General features: G+C 43.8%; 1 protein-coding gene and 1 long non-coding RNA gene across 3 annotated transcripts in view; one reads left to right on the top strand and one right to left on the bottom strand.

The window, feature by feature from the left end:
- TFB1M (transcription factor B1, mitochondrial) overlaps positions 1-11552 on the bottom strand; it is a 57225-nt gene that overhangs the window by 27698 nt on the left and 17975 nt on the right. For both annotated transcript variants that reach the window (XM_037126135.2, XM_037126134.2), the window contains exon 5: positions 6364-6483. In XM_037126135.2, the coding sequence (XP_036982030.2) occupies positions 6364-6483 (120 nt within the window). The remainder of the gene's footprint in view (positions 1-6363; positions 6484-11552) is intronic.
- Positions 8416-10356, top strand: LOC128627976 (uncharacterized). Its single transcript, XR_008392284.1, has 2 exons — positions 8416-8704; positions 10257-10356. It is a non-coding gene; the product is annotated as an uncharacterized LOC128627976 (long non-coding RNA).

The raw sequence follows: 11552 nt of genomic DNA, 5'->3' as shown, positions 1-11552 counted from the left end.
AATGAAAAGGTGCTATTTTCATGGATGGATTAAAAAAGGAATCATTTAAACAGGAGTTTAAATGATTATTTAAAGTATGCATTCCTTTTTAATGCTCAACATATTTTCTAAGCAGATATATTAGAAGTAATTCTGACACCAGGCCTATTCTAGTGCCAGTTCACGTGACAGGATGGTTTCCACACCTGTGTGGTCCGCTCGCTTTGCTCCAAGTGACTGGCTTCACATGCGGTCTATGTACCCACAGTCCTGCACTAAAAGTTTACTATACATACACTCTATGTAAGTTTATATATACTTCAACATAACCTTTATTTATTTTTAGAGTATTTTCTCCCTAAACACACAGGAGGGGCTGAACACTCAGAAAAGCAGCCACGTGATACAAAATAAGGGCCCGATTCTACCCAGACCGGAAACGGTGGGGACGAGATGCTGCGTGTGCTCCAGGACCCGCTCTCTGCATCGCCCCCGGGCCTCCCCCCGCTCACCGCTCTCCTGCCCGCACTTCACCCCCCTCTGGGGCCTCCCAGGATCTCCTGTGGGAACTCGACCAGACAGCCTGAGGAAGGTCGCTGCCTCCATTTCTGTGCTCTCAGAGAAGGCTCCGGTACACAGACCACGAGTCTAAGACGCCGTCTCCAACCTGACTCGGAGACAAGGTATGTTCCTTACCCGTGTGTTCGCCGTGACCTGCCACTACAAGTGCTCACTATGACACGCCGGCCCTGACCGGACTCCTCCGCACGCACGGACTGGTGTCAACTCCCAAGGGCCTAGGAGGCAGGCACTATGCTTAGCAGCTTACAGGAACCTGAGGCCGAGAAAGGGTTCAGTTACCTGACTTGCCCAAGGTCACACAGCTGGGAAGCTGGGGAGATGGGAGTCACCCAGAGTGACGCGGCTGTGTGTAGGGTCACACAGGACGCCGGTCACACGGCACACATCACTTGCTCCAAGTCTTTGCTGGCTCATGTGACAGAGGGGGTTTCAGTATCTACTCAGGGTTGCGAGGGTTAAATGAGGCAATACAAACAAAACGTGTTGAGACAAGGTGAGTGCGTAGTGACTGCAGCCCAAAGGTTCTTGGTCTAATGCAGTGGTTTTCCACGGGGGGTGGACACCTGGTAATGCCTGGAGGCATTTTTCATTGTCGTACCTGGGTAATGGCACTAGAATCTGGTGGGTGCAGGCCAGGAATGCTGTTAAATATCCCACAATGCACAGGAGAGCCCAGCACTAAAGAACCAGCTGGACCAAAATGTCAATAGTGACGAGGCTGAGAAACCCTGGTCTAATCTATTTGAATGCACATAAACATTCCTTTTTGTTTGATTAAAAAGTTCCTAAAAGAATACCGCCCACCCCCACCAAAAAAACCCCAAAAACCCAAAATGCCAAAAACTTCCCAGAATATGTTTATTTCACCCATGGAGCGGGGGTGGGGTGTGTGTAAAACTGAAGAAATCACCTAGTAATTCTGGCAAAAAGGATGCAGACTTCAATTAGGTCAGGAGAATGGATGTAAGAATAGCTAGATTTAAGAGGTAGGGTGTAGGGGGTGTCAGAAGTTGGTAACTAGCGGCTGGTTGTGAGGGTGAAAGTAAGGGGAAGGGGAGTACTTAAGATGACCTCGGGGTTAGGCTTGGATGACTTGACCTGAGCAGATGAGTGTATCAGCGGTGGGGGGTGGGGATGGGGTAGGCAGGCAGAAGTCAGCTCTGTTTGGGGTATGGATTCGGTGTCTTCTCATTTCCTGCACAAGGCTGCCGCAGTGATTTCTCTCATCACCGTGTCTCCCGCCGTCTGCTCTGGCACGTCCAGAGCAGACGTCCCCTCCGTGGACTTGGAGGATGCAGCCGCAGCCTGTGCTTGTGCAGTGCCCTGCACGTGTCCCTTCCCTGCCCTGCTGACACTTTCTTCATTTCACTGTATTTTATACATACAGAAAACTGTCACCTGCAAAACTGCAACTCTGTTTCTTTCTCAGAATTATAATTCTTATTGCTATCTCATTCTTGAATAGTTATGAATACATAACTAGAATTAAATTAGATTGGAATAGTAAACACGCTTATTCTTATTCAACACTCATTTTATCTGATTTTTAAAAAGGATGACTCTTTAACTTGCTACAATTATAACACTGACTTTTACAACACACATTTACAGATTTTTTAGACTCACCCATTTAAAAAAAATTCAAGGCAACTTATACTAACAATACTGGTACAATAAGTATAAAAGTCAAGTATAAAAGTCAAGGATAAAAGTGAATGACCAAAGTTACAAGGAAAAGGAAGAGAGGAAGAATGGCATTAAATAATCCTGGCTGAAGGCTGTTAAAGCAATTAAATGTGAAACTTAGTTCAGAACTTCCCAGCAACCAAGGCAGAAAAGGCCACTCCACACAAGGGCTCCGAAAGCTCTGTCTGTCACCAGGAACCTGCTGGTGACAGCTGCTGTTGGCACCCTGGCCGAGCTCCTGCTGCCGGGCCCTGCACCCACCGCCCGGCAGCCGGGGGCGTGGGTGCCGACGGCTCCCAGAGCAGGCTCCTCTCACACAGAGGACGAGGCCGCGCAGCTGTGGACGAGCCAGAACGCCTCTGCAGTGCTGTCCTCCGAGGTCAGGCTTGGCTGCCCCAGGTCCTGACCTTCCCTTTGTGTCACGGGCATACTGTCATTAATTCATTTAAAATGATATTGACCCAATTTATGCTTTGAATCTCCAACATGTTTGGGAGTAACATGCTCCACATACTATAGTTAATAGGCAGAATCAGATATAAATTATATTTATGTTTGAAAAAAAATAATCCACCCTGCAGCAAGATATTACAAGTTGGTTCATAAATACTTGTTTTTATTCAAAACAGTAACATCTATCTTCCACTAACTGCCTTGTGGTGCCAGAGGCTCATATTACACACTTTGCATTGATTATCTCAATCCTTCAAGGGTTACTGCCCCAATATGATGTATTAAAACTCAACCTATTAACCTGAGCAAGTCCTCATAACTAGGAGCGCTGGAATCCCAACCGGTCTACCTGACTTCACAGTACTTCTAGTTTTTCCACCAGAAAATGCTGCCTCTATCCTGTCAATCAAAAGAACATGTTCCAATTGTCACGTTACAGCTCAGTGACTTTCCTACTAGGCTGGAGTATATAGGACACAGTTGGATGTAACACCTGCCCATGCTTTGGGGAGGATGCTAGGTTACCAGACCCATGACCACAATTTATAAAAGAAAAATAGATGGCAGAATTTTGCAGGAATAGTTAATAGCTCAGTATTTATCAAACTCCAGTAATGGGCAAACTTAGCTGGAGAAAAAATTACTGTGGGACCCCAGAAATACACAGGTTCTCAGGGATCTTTAGGGGTCAGCTTGAGAAACTTAAAAGTTTTATTCTTTTGTGAAACCATTTTATTTCTTTTTTAAAAACAATTTTTACTTATTTATTTTTAGAGAGAGGTGAGGAAAGGGAGAAAGATGGGGAGAGAAACATCAATATGTGGTTGGTTGCCTCTTGAGCGCCCCCTACTGGGGACCTGGCCTGCAACCCAGGCATGTGCCCTGACTGGGAATGGAACCAGAGACCTTTTGGTTGTTAGGCCAGTACTCAATCCACTGAGCCATACCAGACAGGGTTGAAGCATTTTCTAGTTCTAATTTCGAACTAGAAAAGGGACGTTTTGTCTTGTAATAACACTTTTACTAACTAAACAGCGAAATGAAAATATTAAAATTTAAAAATTCTAACTTCAAATCCATATGCTACAAACTCTAGTAGTTTAAGAAACTTTAGAGTAGACCAATTAATCTGATTTTACAAGACTGTGTTCTCTGTAGATAGAAAAGAATTTGGGGTTCAGAGTTCAGGGACTGCACTAGAGAAGTTAATGAGAGTGAAGGGTTTGTTAAGAACTTTGTCCAACTAGTCAGAAGAGAATCACAGTAGTTCCCTGGTAGTGAAAGTTCTGCCAGTAAAGGTGACTGAGTTAGTTTAACCTAAAGACTGACGAACAGAAGGGCTAACAGATTCTCACAGGAAAAATCCTAAGGTGGGTAGAAACAAACCCATCTTGTCGTATCACGAAAGAAATTCTATGTCTAGTTCTGAAAGAGTTCTGCCTGAGAGTAAGTACTGAATTCTAGTCCTGCAGGAGCACCTGCAGAGAACTAACCCCTCTCTCTCGTCCCCCAGGAGCCCGCCTCCGCCTCTGCCTGCGCCCTCTGTGCTCTTGCCCGTGTACAGCAGCTACTCGATCGTCGCTCTGTGCACATGGAGTGTTCAGCCAGAGGGGCCACGTTGCACTATTATTTTAACATCTCTGTAAAAACTCTTCCTCTTTCTTAAGAAAACAAACTTTTCTAAAAATTTGCTCAACGTAACTATTAGCCAAATATTTTCTAGGTTTTTTTTTCAGGGTATTTGTAAGCTGCTCTAATGTGGTAAAACTACTTCAAAGCAACAGCAAATTCTTTAAGGACTAAAATTTAATCCTTTGATTTATTGTTTTCCTTTACCATAATATGTTCTCTCTCCTCAATAACTGCTTTCCTAGATTACAAATAAATTCCTGCACGTAATATTTTCAATATGATGAAAAGCATGTCAAGAAAATTGTATGTTTACTCTGCCAAAAAGCAAACATATCTCAATAAAAAGAAAATAAAAAACATAGCTAGCTCTTTTCCCACAAATAATCAATTTTCATAAAGCCTTACTCCTAAACTAACAAGGGTACCTTATCCCTAAATCAAAAAAGTTGGCAACTTCTAAACACCATCAAATGCCCTCGACAAGGTAACTAAAACAAAGAGTTAGAAACTTTCCACTACAAATACTCTAACATCTACTCTAAGAAATCCTCGGAACAATTAGGAAGCCTAAAGTTTCTGGGTTATGGTAATAACTAACACTACAAAAAGCCTAAAGATAAAGATCTTGGTTTCTGATGTAATTGGGTCTGGCATTATTCAAAACGTTACATACACATCTTCTTGCATGACAAGAAGCAAAAAGCAAGCTATATAATCTCTTGGTTCTCTTCAATACAGTGGGCACCTGTTCTAGCACAGAAAATTCCTGAAAGGACAAATGTAGGAAATTTGGTGATGACCTACATCACATCTCAGTTGTCAAATTCTGCCTAGGGTCTACTAGGATCTATTGTTTTGAAAGAAGTAATTTTTAATGTCTGAAGCCTTGAGATGCTGCAAGGAGGTGGTACTCAGAGTGAGTTCTCGGAGCTGCTTTAGAAGACGCGACCGTGAAGTCTGTCTGTAAACGGGAGATGGTCTGGACCCTACAGTCACAAGAAGCCTCCCCTTGTGCGGCAGACGCAGCGCAGAGGGAGCGGGAGGTGGTGACGAGGAACACTGAGCCTTCTCGGACCCCACTTCAAGATGTACACACAGGTCCAGTACTATCAGCGCCCCATGCTAAACTTAAAATCTGCTTCTAAACCTAAAAAACACACGGACAATTTTACTGCGCCATCTACTTGAATGCCAGATGATGTAAGGGAAACTCTGCGGCGAGCCCGGGGAACTCGGCTCTGCACTGGCTGTGGGTCCTGCGGGCAGCCCCCCAACGTCTGTCTGCCTTCCCCCCACCGCCTGGCCCAGGGCTTTCATGCAGATGTTCCATTCAGAGAAGAAACAGATGAGTTTTTATGGCACATGTCCTGTGGTACAGATGCCAGTTTATTGAATTTAATTTTGGCAGAGAAACTTTATTTCTGTAATTAGCACTTATGTTTCTGTAATTAGTGGTATATAGATATAATAGTCAAAGTCTAACTTAATATTCAGCTATTTTTTGAGATCATTGTAAGTAATATTACCAAAATAGGGTCTCTCAAAAAAAGTGGAAAAAATTTCACGAAAACTAATGTTTGATATAACATTAGTGAGAAGTCTCTAACAGAAATCTCTCACACACACACACACACACACACACACACACACACACACACACACATATTGATTCCTTTTTTTGAGGAATGGCTGACCATATAACTTACCTTTCATACTAGGATAATCTAGGCATAAAAGGAATAACAACAACAACAATAATAATAGTATCACCACCAGGGCAACATGGATAAAAGTGGACATTTAACCCTTCTAAATAAGCGGGAGAAAAATCAGACTAAAACCTGTCATTTTTAAATTCATACTGTAACTTTCATGCTTCTTATTCGGGAGAGGGAAAGAAAAACTTATGGTGCAGTTTGCATGTCCCAGGACTAGACCCCAGAGATAATCTCCTGTGACACACCCTGGGAGGAGCAGAGAACACAATTCAAATCCCGACTCTGGGACAGAGAAAGAAAGAGCGAGACTGACCTCCGGTTTGGGCACGAAGGCCCGGCCTGGGATGGTGAAGGCGTGCCGCACGTGGCAGAGGTGCTGGGCCATCACGGAGAGGCGGCTGCGCTGCCTGCTCCCGGTGCTGGCTGTCAGTCTCTAGGGGAGGGCGACAAGGCGTCATCAGCAAACAGTCAACCCAGTCTGATCACAATCGAAAGACAAACGGCGAACAGAAAATGTAAGAGTAACTCTAGTGAACTATAAACTACGCTCAGCCACACTGCAAATTAGTGGCAGGCAAATTAAAGCCATCATGAGATACAATTTCACATCCATAAAATGCACAGAATTTAAACGGCACAAGAAAGGACCTGGGAGAACCTAGCCTCGGCGACTGCTTGGAGCGACACCCCCTGTGAGGGGGACTGGTAGGGGACTGGTCCAAGCCCCTGGGACCACAACTGGACCATGCACGGAGAGGAGCGGAGGCCAAGTACACCCGCGTGACCCCCTAGGTTTACCTTCAGGACTTCGTCCTGGAGCACAGTCTGTCTGGTCACACGTGTGTTCGAATGAATGTTCATTGCAACAGTATGTGCAATATAAAAACTGTAAAAACAAAGGTCCACCGCAGGTGACTGAATAAGTAAATCGTGGTCATTCTGACAATGGAATACTAAATAACGGTCAAAATGAATAACAAGGGTTACCAACATGGACCCCAAAATAGAGTAAAAAATAATTAAGTGGAGGAAAATATGTACAGTATGGCTTCATTTATATAAAAGTTTCAAAAGGTTATTTATTTTGTGTGTGTGAATGTATCTATATTTGCAGTGCTAGTGAAAACCATGCACAGAAATGATGAATACACATTGTAACACAGCACAACTCAGGGGAGGGAAATAAAGGAAACAGCGCTCCAAACATATCTGCATTATTTTACTTCTTAAAACAGATTAGAAAAATGGCAATATGTTAAGACTGGACAATGCTGGCTGAGGGTAAAAAAATAGGCACATTCACCTTTCTAAAATGTATCGCACTTCCCTGCGTTCTGCGAGTTCACTAGACTTTCCGACGCTCTCACGAGACCCAGGGCCAGCATTCCCGCAGCAGTGCTGGGGCCGGGGGTGGGGGCGGTGCACCTGGCCCTGAACTAGCAGCGCTTTTAGACTCCTGTCCACGAGCCGGAGTTCCGCTTTCCTGCTTCACTGTTCTGTGCTGACCTCTAACAGCCCCTTTTCCTCTGCTGCTTCTAAGCTGGGCATGAAAACCACATAATCTGACAATTCTGTCTTAAGTGAAATTTTAAAAATAGGTTTTAATTTGAGATGCTGAGGAAACTTCCTATGGGCCAAGATGGCTGTAGATTATGTATAGCATCTGTTTTGTTATTCAAAACCACCCCTCATCTTCTTCTTATTTTAAATTATCTGGCTCTCATCTGTATTTGGACAGTTCAAATGACTGGGAAGCTGAGTCTATGACAAGGGATGAGGTACCACAGTGTATCTGACAGAATGAACTCTTATTAAAATGTGAAACCAAGAACTATATGTACCCCTGGTACATTATACATGTTGCTGTGTATAATGTGCACTTTTTGCCCAAATTTTTCAGGGAAAAATAGGATGCGCATTGTACATGGGTACAATAATCCCATCTATGATGCCCACAAAAATGTGGGTGCACATAACACATGGCAAAATACAGTATTCTCAAGCAAATACCAAAAATACAGAGACAAATAATGGAAGTACAGATTTAAGTTAAAAAAAATAAGTTTATGGATCAAGTAGTCAAAACTATTTCTATTTCTTGATTTAAAAAGAGCTTAATTTTACCACTGGTAAACATTAACTTAAAATGCACTGTGCAAATTGGCACAAGTCAAAGCAGTTTTGTATAAAACTAAAATCTAGCGTGAACATAATCACAAAACTAGAAAATAAACCAAAAGGAATGCCCAGATTTAAAAAATTATTATTTCATCTTGAGTTTTCTTCAATTTGCCACTTTACATCTGAAATGTATGTTTCCACAGGTGAATAAAGAGACGGAAAAATTACTTTGACCAAAAAGCAAGCCAGTGACGCACGGAGAGTGAGATGATGGGCCATGAAGACAGGACGCGGTCCGTTTCACTTGGAGTGCGGTGTGTCCACTCCTGCAGCCGAGGGGCGGTCCCGACCTTCAACGTGACCCACACAGTCTTTGGAGCAGAGGCAGCCATGGTGTGGAAATGAGAACGTGTGAACCACACGGCTCAACTTAGAAGACAGCAGCACACACATCCGCCCTAACTCACCCAGAGAAATTCGAGCCACAGACCAGAAAGCTCTGCACAGGACTTCATTCGAAACTGGCTTAACAGGTAAGCGGTCAGTCAACCCCTTGAAGATGATTTGTTATTTCGGTGATACACATATTCTAGGTAAAGCTATGAAAATTCAAACTCCACTAGAAGACAGATGATTACAACAGCAAAAGGCCAGGAAACCAAAGCAGTTACTTTTTCAGTGAAAGGAAATGTCTAACCTTTGAGCTTTTAAAAGCATTCTGAGTCTAAGGGGAAAGATGGGGTCAAAGAATTCACAAGCACAGTGTTGCTGAAATACTTTTTTCCCCCTTACTCATCTAAAATAATTTCGGGTACAAGTAGAAAAAATTGGCTTATACTTGAGAAGTGAAACAGCCACACATTAGAGACAAAGAGAAGTACATGTTAATGAAGAGCTAACTCCCCCACTGCTGGGGACGTGACTGTTAAACAGCCGGGGTCCCTGGAGATGGCAGGAGGTGAGGAGGCTGATGCTGGACTGGAAAGAAAAGACCTTCGGGCCACATGGAGAAGATAAACATCATTCCTTCAGCAGAACACATGTGGCTTGTGTTCAAGTTCGGCTTTCCCCGAACTAGCTCCATGACCTTTTGGAAAACATTAACTGACTTTGAGCCTCAGTTTCATCATCTATACAGTGAGGCTAGATGAGATTTGTTACGGTCTCATTTACTGCCCCACAGTCTGATTCTATTGTATAAGCTGTAACTTTAAACTGTCTCTATGTCCCTTAAGGTGTATGAGCTGAATTCACACATCCAGACCTTGCAGTCCTAGACAGAAAGAAGAGGGTTGTGTTTGTTTTATAATTCACCAAGTCAAACAGAGAAAATGTTCAAAAGTGCTTTCTGTGGCTAAAGTACAAAATTACAAACATGACCGTGTCAAGAGCAGAGAATATATAAGAAAATGATGTTATTTATTCTCCTCCTGAAACTTTCACTTGCAAAACTGGAAAACAGTCAGAGAACCAGTGTTACCCATACTTCTAAGGCATTTCTTAAATTATAGACTTAGTGTAAATTCTCTTCAAAATTCATACTAAAATTTAAGTAAAATCAGCTTTTTTTGTTAAAGAAAAATAATTGCATGTGGTGCGGGAGCAACACCATTAATAACCACTACTGACTCTCTGAGTCACGGAAATACTATTCCGCCTCTTCAGCCTCTGTGCCTTTGTTCTCTCTCCCAAAAGAATGAGCGTGTGCGGTGTTTGGCAACTCTATTGTGTTTTTCAAGAACAGGAGTACCATAATAATCATGTCAGCTGGGAAAAACTATCCAAGGACAAATTCAAAGGTTGAGAAAACACAAAGAAAACCATTAGCATGAGCTCAGTTCAAACCAACATAAGAGAATTCGCAGACCCATGAGCGGGGGGTGATGAAGGCCTCCAGAAAGTGGGGGTGTCACCGTAAAGGGTCTTACGTGGTTGCGAGGGCCTTATGGCCACACACTCTAACGCGGTTTCTCAGGCTGGGCAGTACTGACGTTTGGGGCTGGGTGATGCTAAGTGACTCTGTTGTGGGGGGCCGTTCTGCGCACAGAAGGACATTTACCAGCACCCCTCGCCTCTACCCGCCAGACAGCAGAAGTGCTCCTGCCCTGTGACAACCAACAATGGCCCTGAGGGCAGTGTGTCAGGATCACTCAGCGGAGAGTCACTGCTGTCAAGGGGAACAAGGTGAAGAGAGAGGGGTGGGCCTAAGAGATAAAATCCGTAGGATACCCTCATACATTATTTGAGAGGAAGGAACCTAAAGAAGTGGACGAATGCAATCATATAATCCAGTTGCAAAGGAATTCTGATGTTAAAAAGTTTTTTACAGAAGCAACTGAGGTTCAATAAAACACACGAAACAACAGTTTTCCTAACTGGACAGCAAGTAGTGAGGGGCTGTGATCACGAGAGAGAAAGGCGGTGAGCCTGTGACTGCCCAGCTCGCAGGGGCTGTTCTTGGGCTGCAGCATAAGGAGGAACCCACGGAGCCCAGGGGTCTCCTTGACTTGAGCAGAGAGGCTGGACCCCTGGGAGGCTGGGCAGCCAGAACTCGTGGGGCAGACAGCTAGAGACTTGGGGACACACACAGGGTGGGGAGTGCGGGGTGGGGGCAGAGAGAGAGAGAGGAAGAAGTGAGCGAGAGCTCCTGAGATAGGCTCTTCAAGTCTCTGGCTGAACGCAGACCAGGGAGTACATGAGGCTAACTCCTCAAGGCTTGGGACGTTGAGAGGATGGAGAAAGTAGCATCAGAAGGCAGGAGAAAATGGACTCACAAAGAGCTGGAAACAGTTTGCACCCCCAACAGCAACAGGGGAGAGCCCTAGGATACACAGGGGGCTGGAGGAATTCCTCACAAAGGGTGGGACTTAGTAGCGGGATTTAATTAGCCTCAGATTAATGGCCACTCTGGATCAGTCATAACCAAGTTTAAGAGGAAACCTCAAAACAATCTGCAAGCATTATCTATGGGCCAGAACAAAACCCACCACTCAACCCGATACAACGACATCCAGCTCCCACCAACATTGATAAGACAAAAAGCTCGCAAGATCTGATGTCTTGTCGAAAATTGCGGGGCTTACAAAGAAGCAGAAAAATGAGCCCCATAGTAATGAGGGGTAAAAGTCAGCTGGTAAACAGTACAGAAATGACAGAGGTGATGAAATTAGTAAACAAAGATCTTAAAACAGCTCTGTGTGTAATACATACGCACAAATATGCCAATGAAAGCATGAACATACAGTGAGAAAGGGAAGATATAATAAGATCCAAATGGAACTTCTTGAAATAAAAATACATCTGAAATGAAAAATAAATTGAGCAGAATTCACAACAGCTTAGACACTGCAGAAATGTGTGGTCAATTTGAAGACACAGTAA

The sequence above is a fragment of the Artibeus jamaicensis genome, unplaced genomic scaffold, assembly GCF_021234435.1.
Source record: "Artibeus jamaicensis isolate MK-2021 breed Jamaican fruit bat unplaced genomic scaffold, CSHL_Jam_final contig_497, whole genome shotgun sequence".
In the NCBI taxonomy this organism is placed as follows: Eukaryota; Metazoa; Chordata; class Mammalia; order Chiroptera; family Phyllostomidae; genus Artibeus; species Artibeus jamaicensis.
Note: the sequence above shows the minus strand (reverse complement) of the source record. Positions and strands in the feature narration are given on the sequence as shown.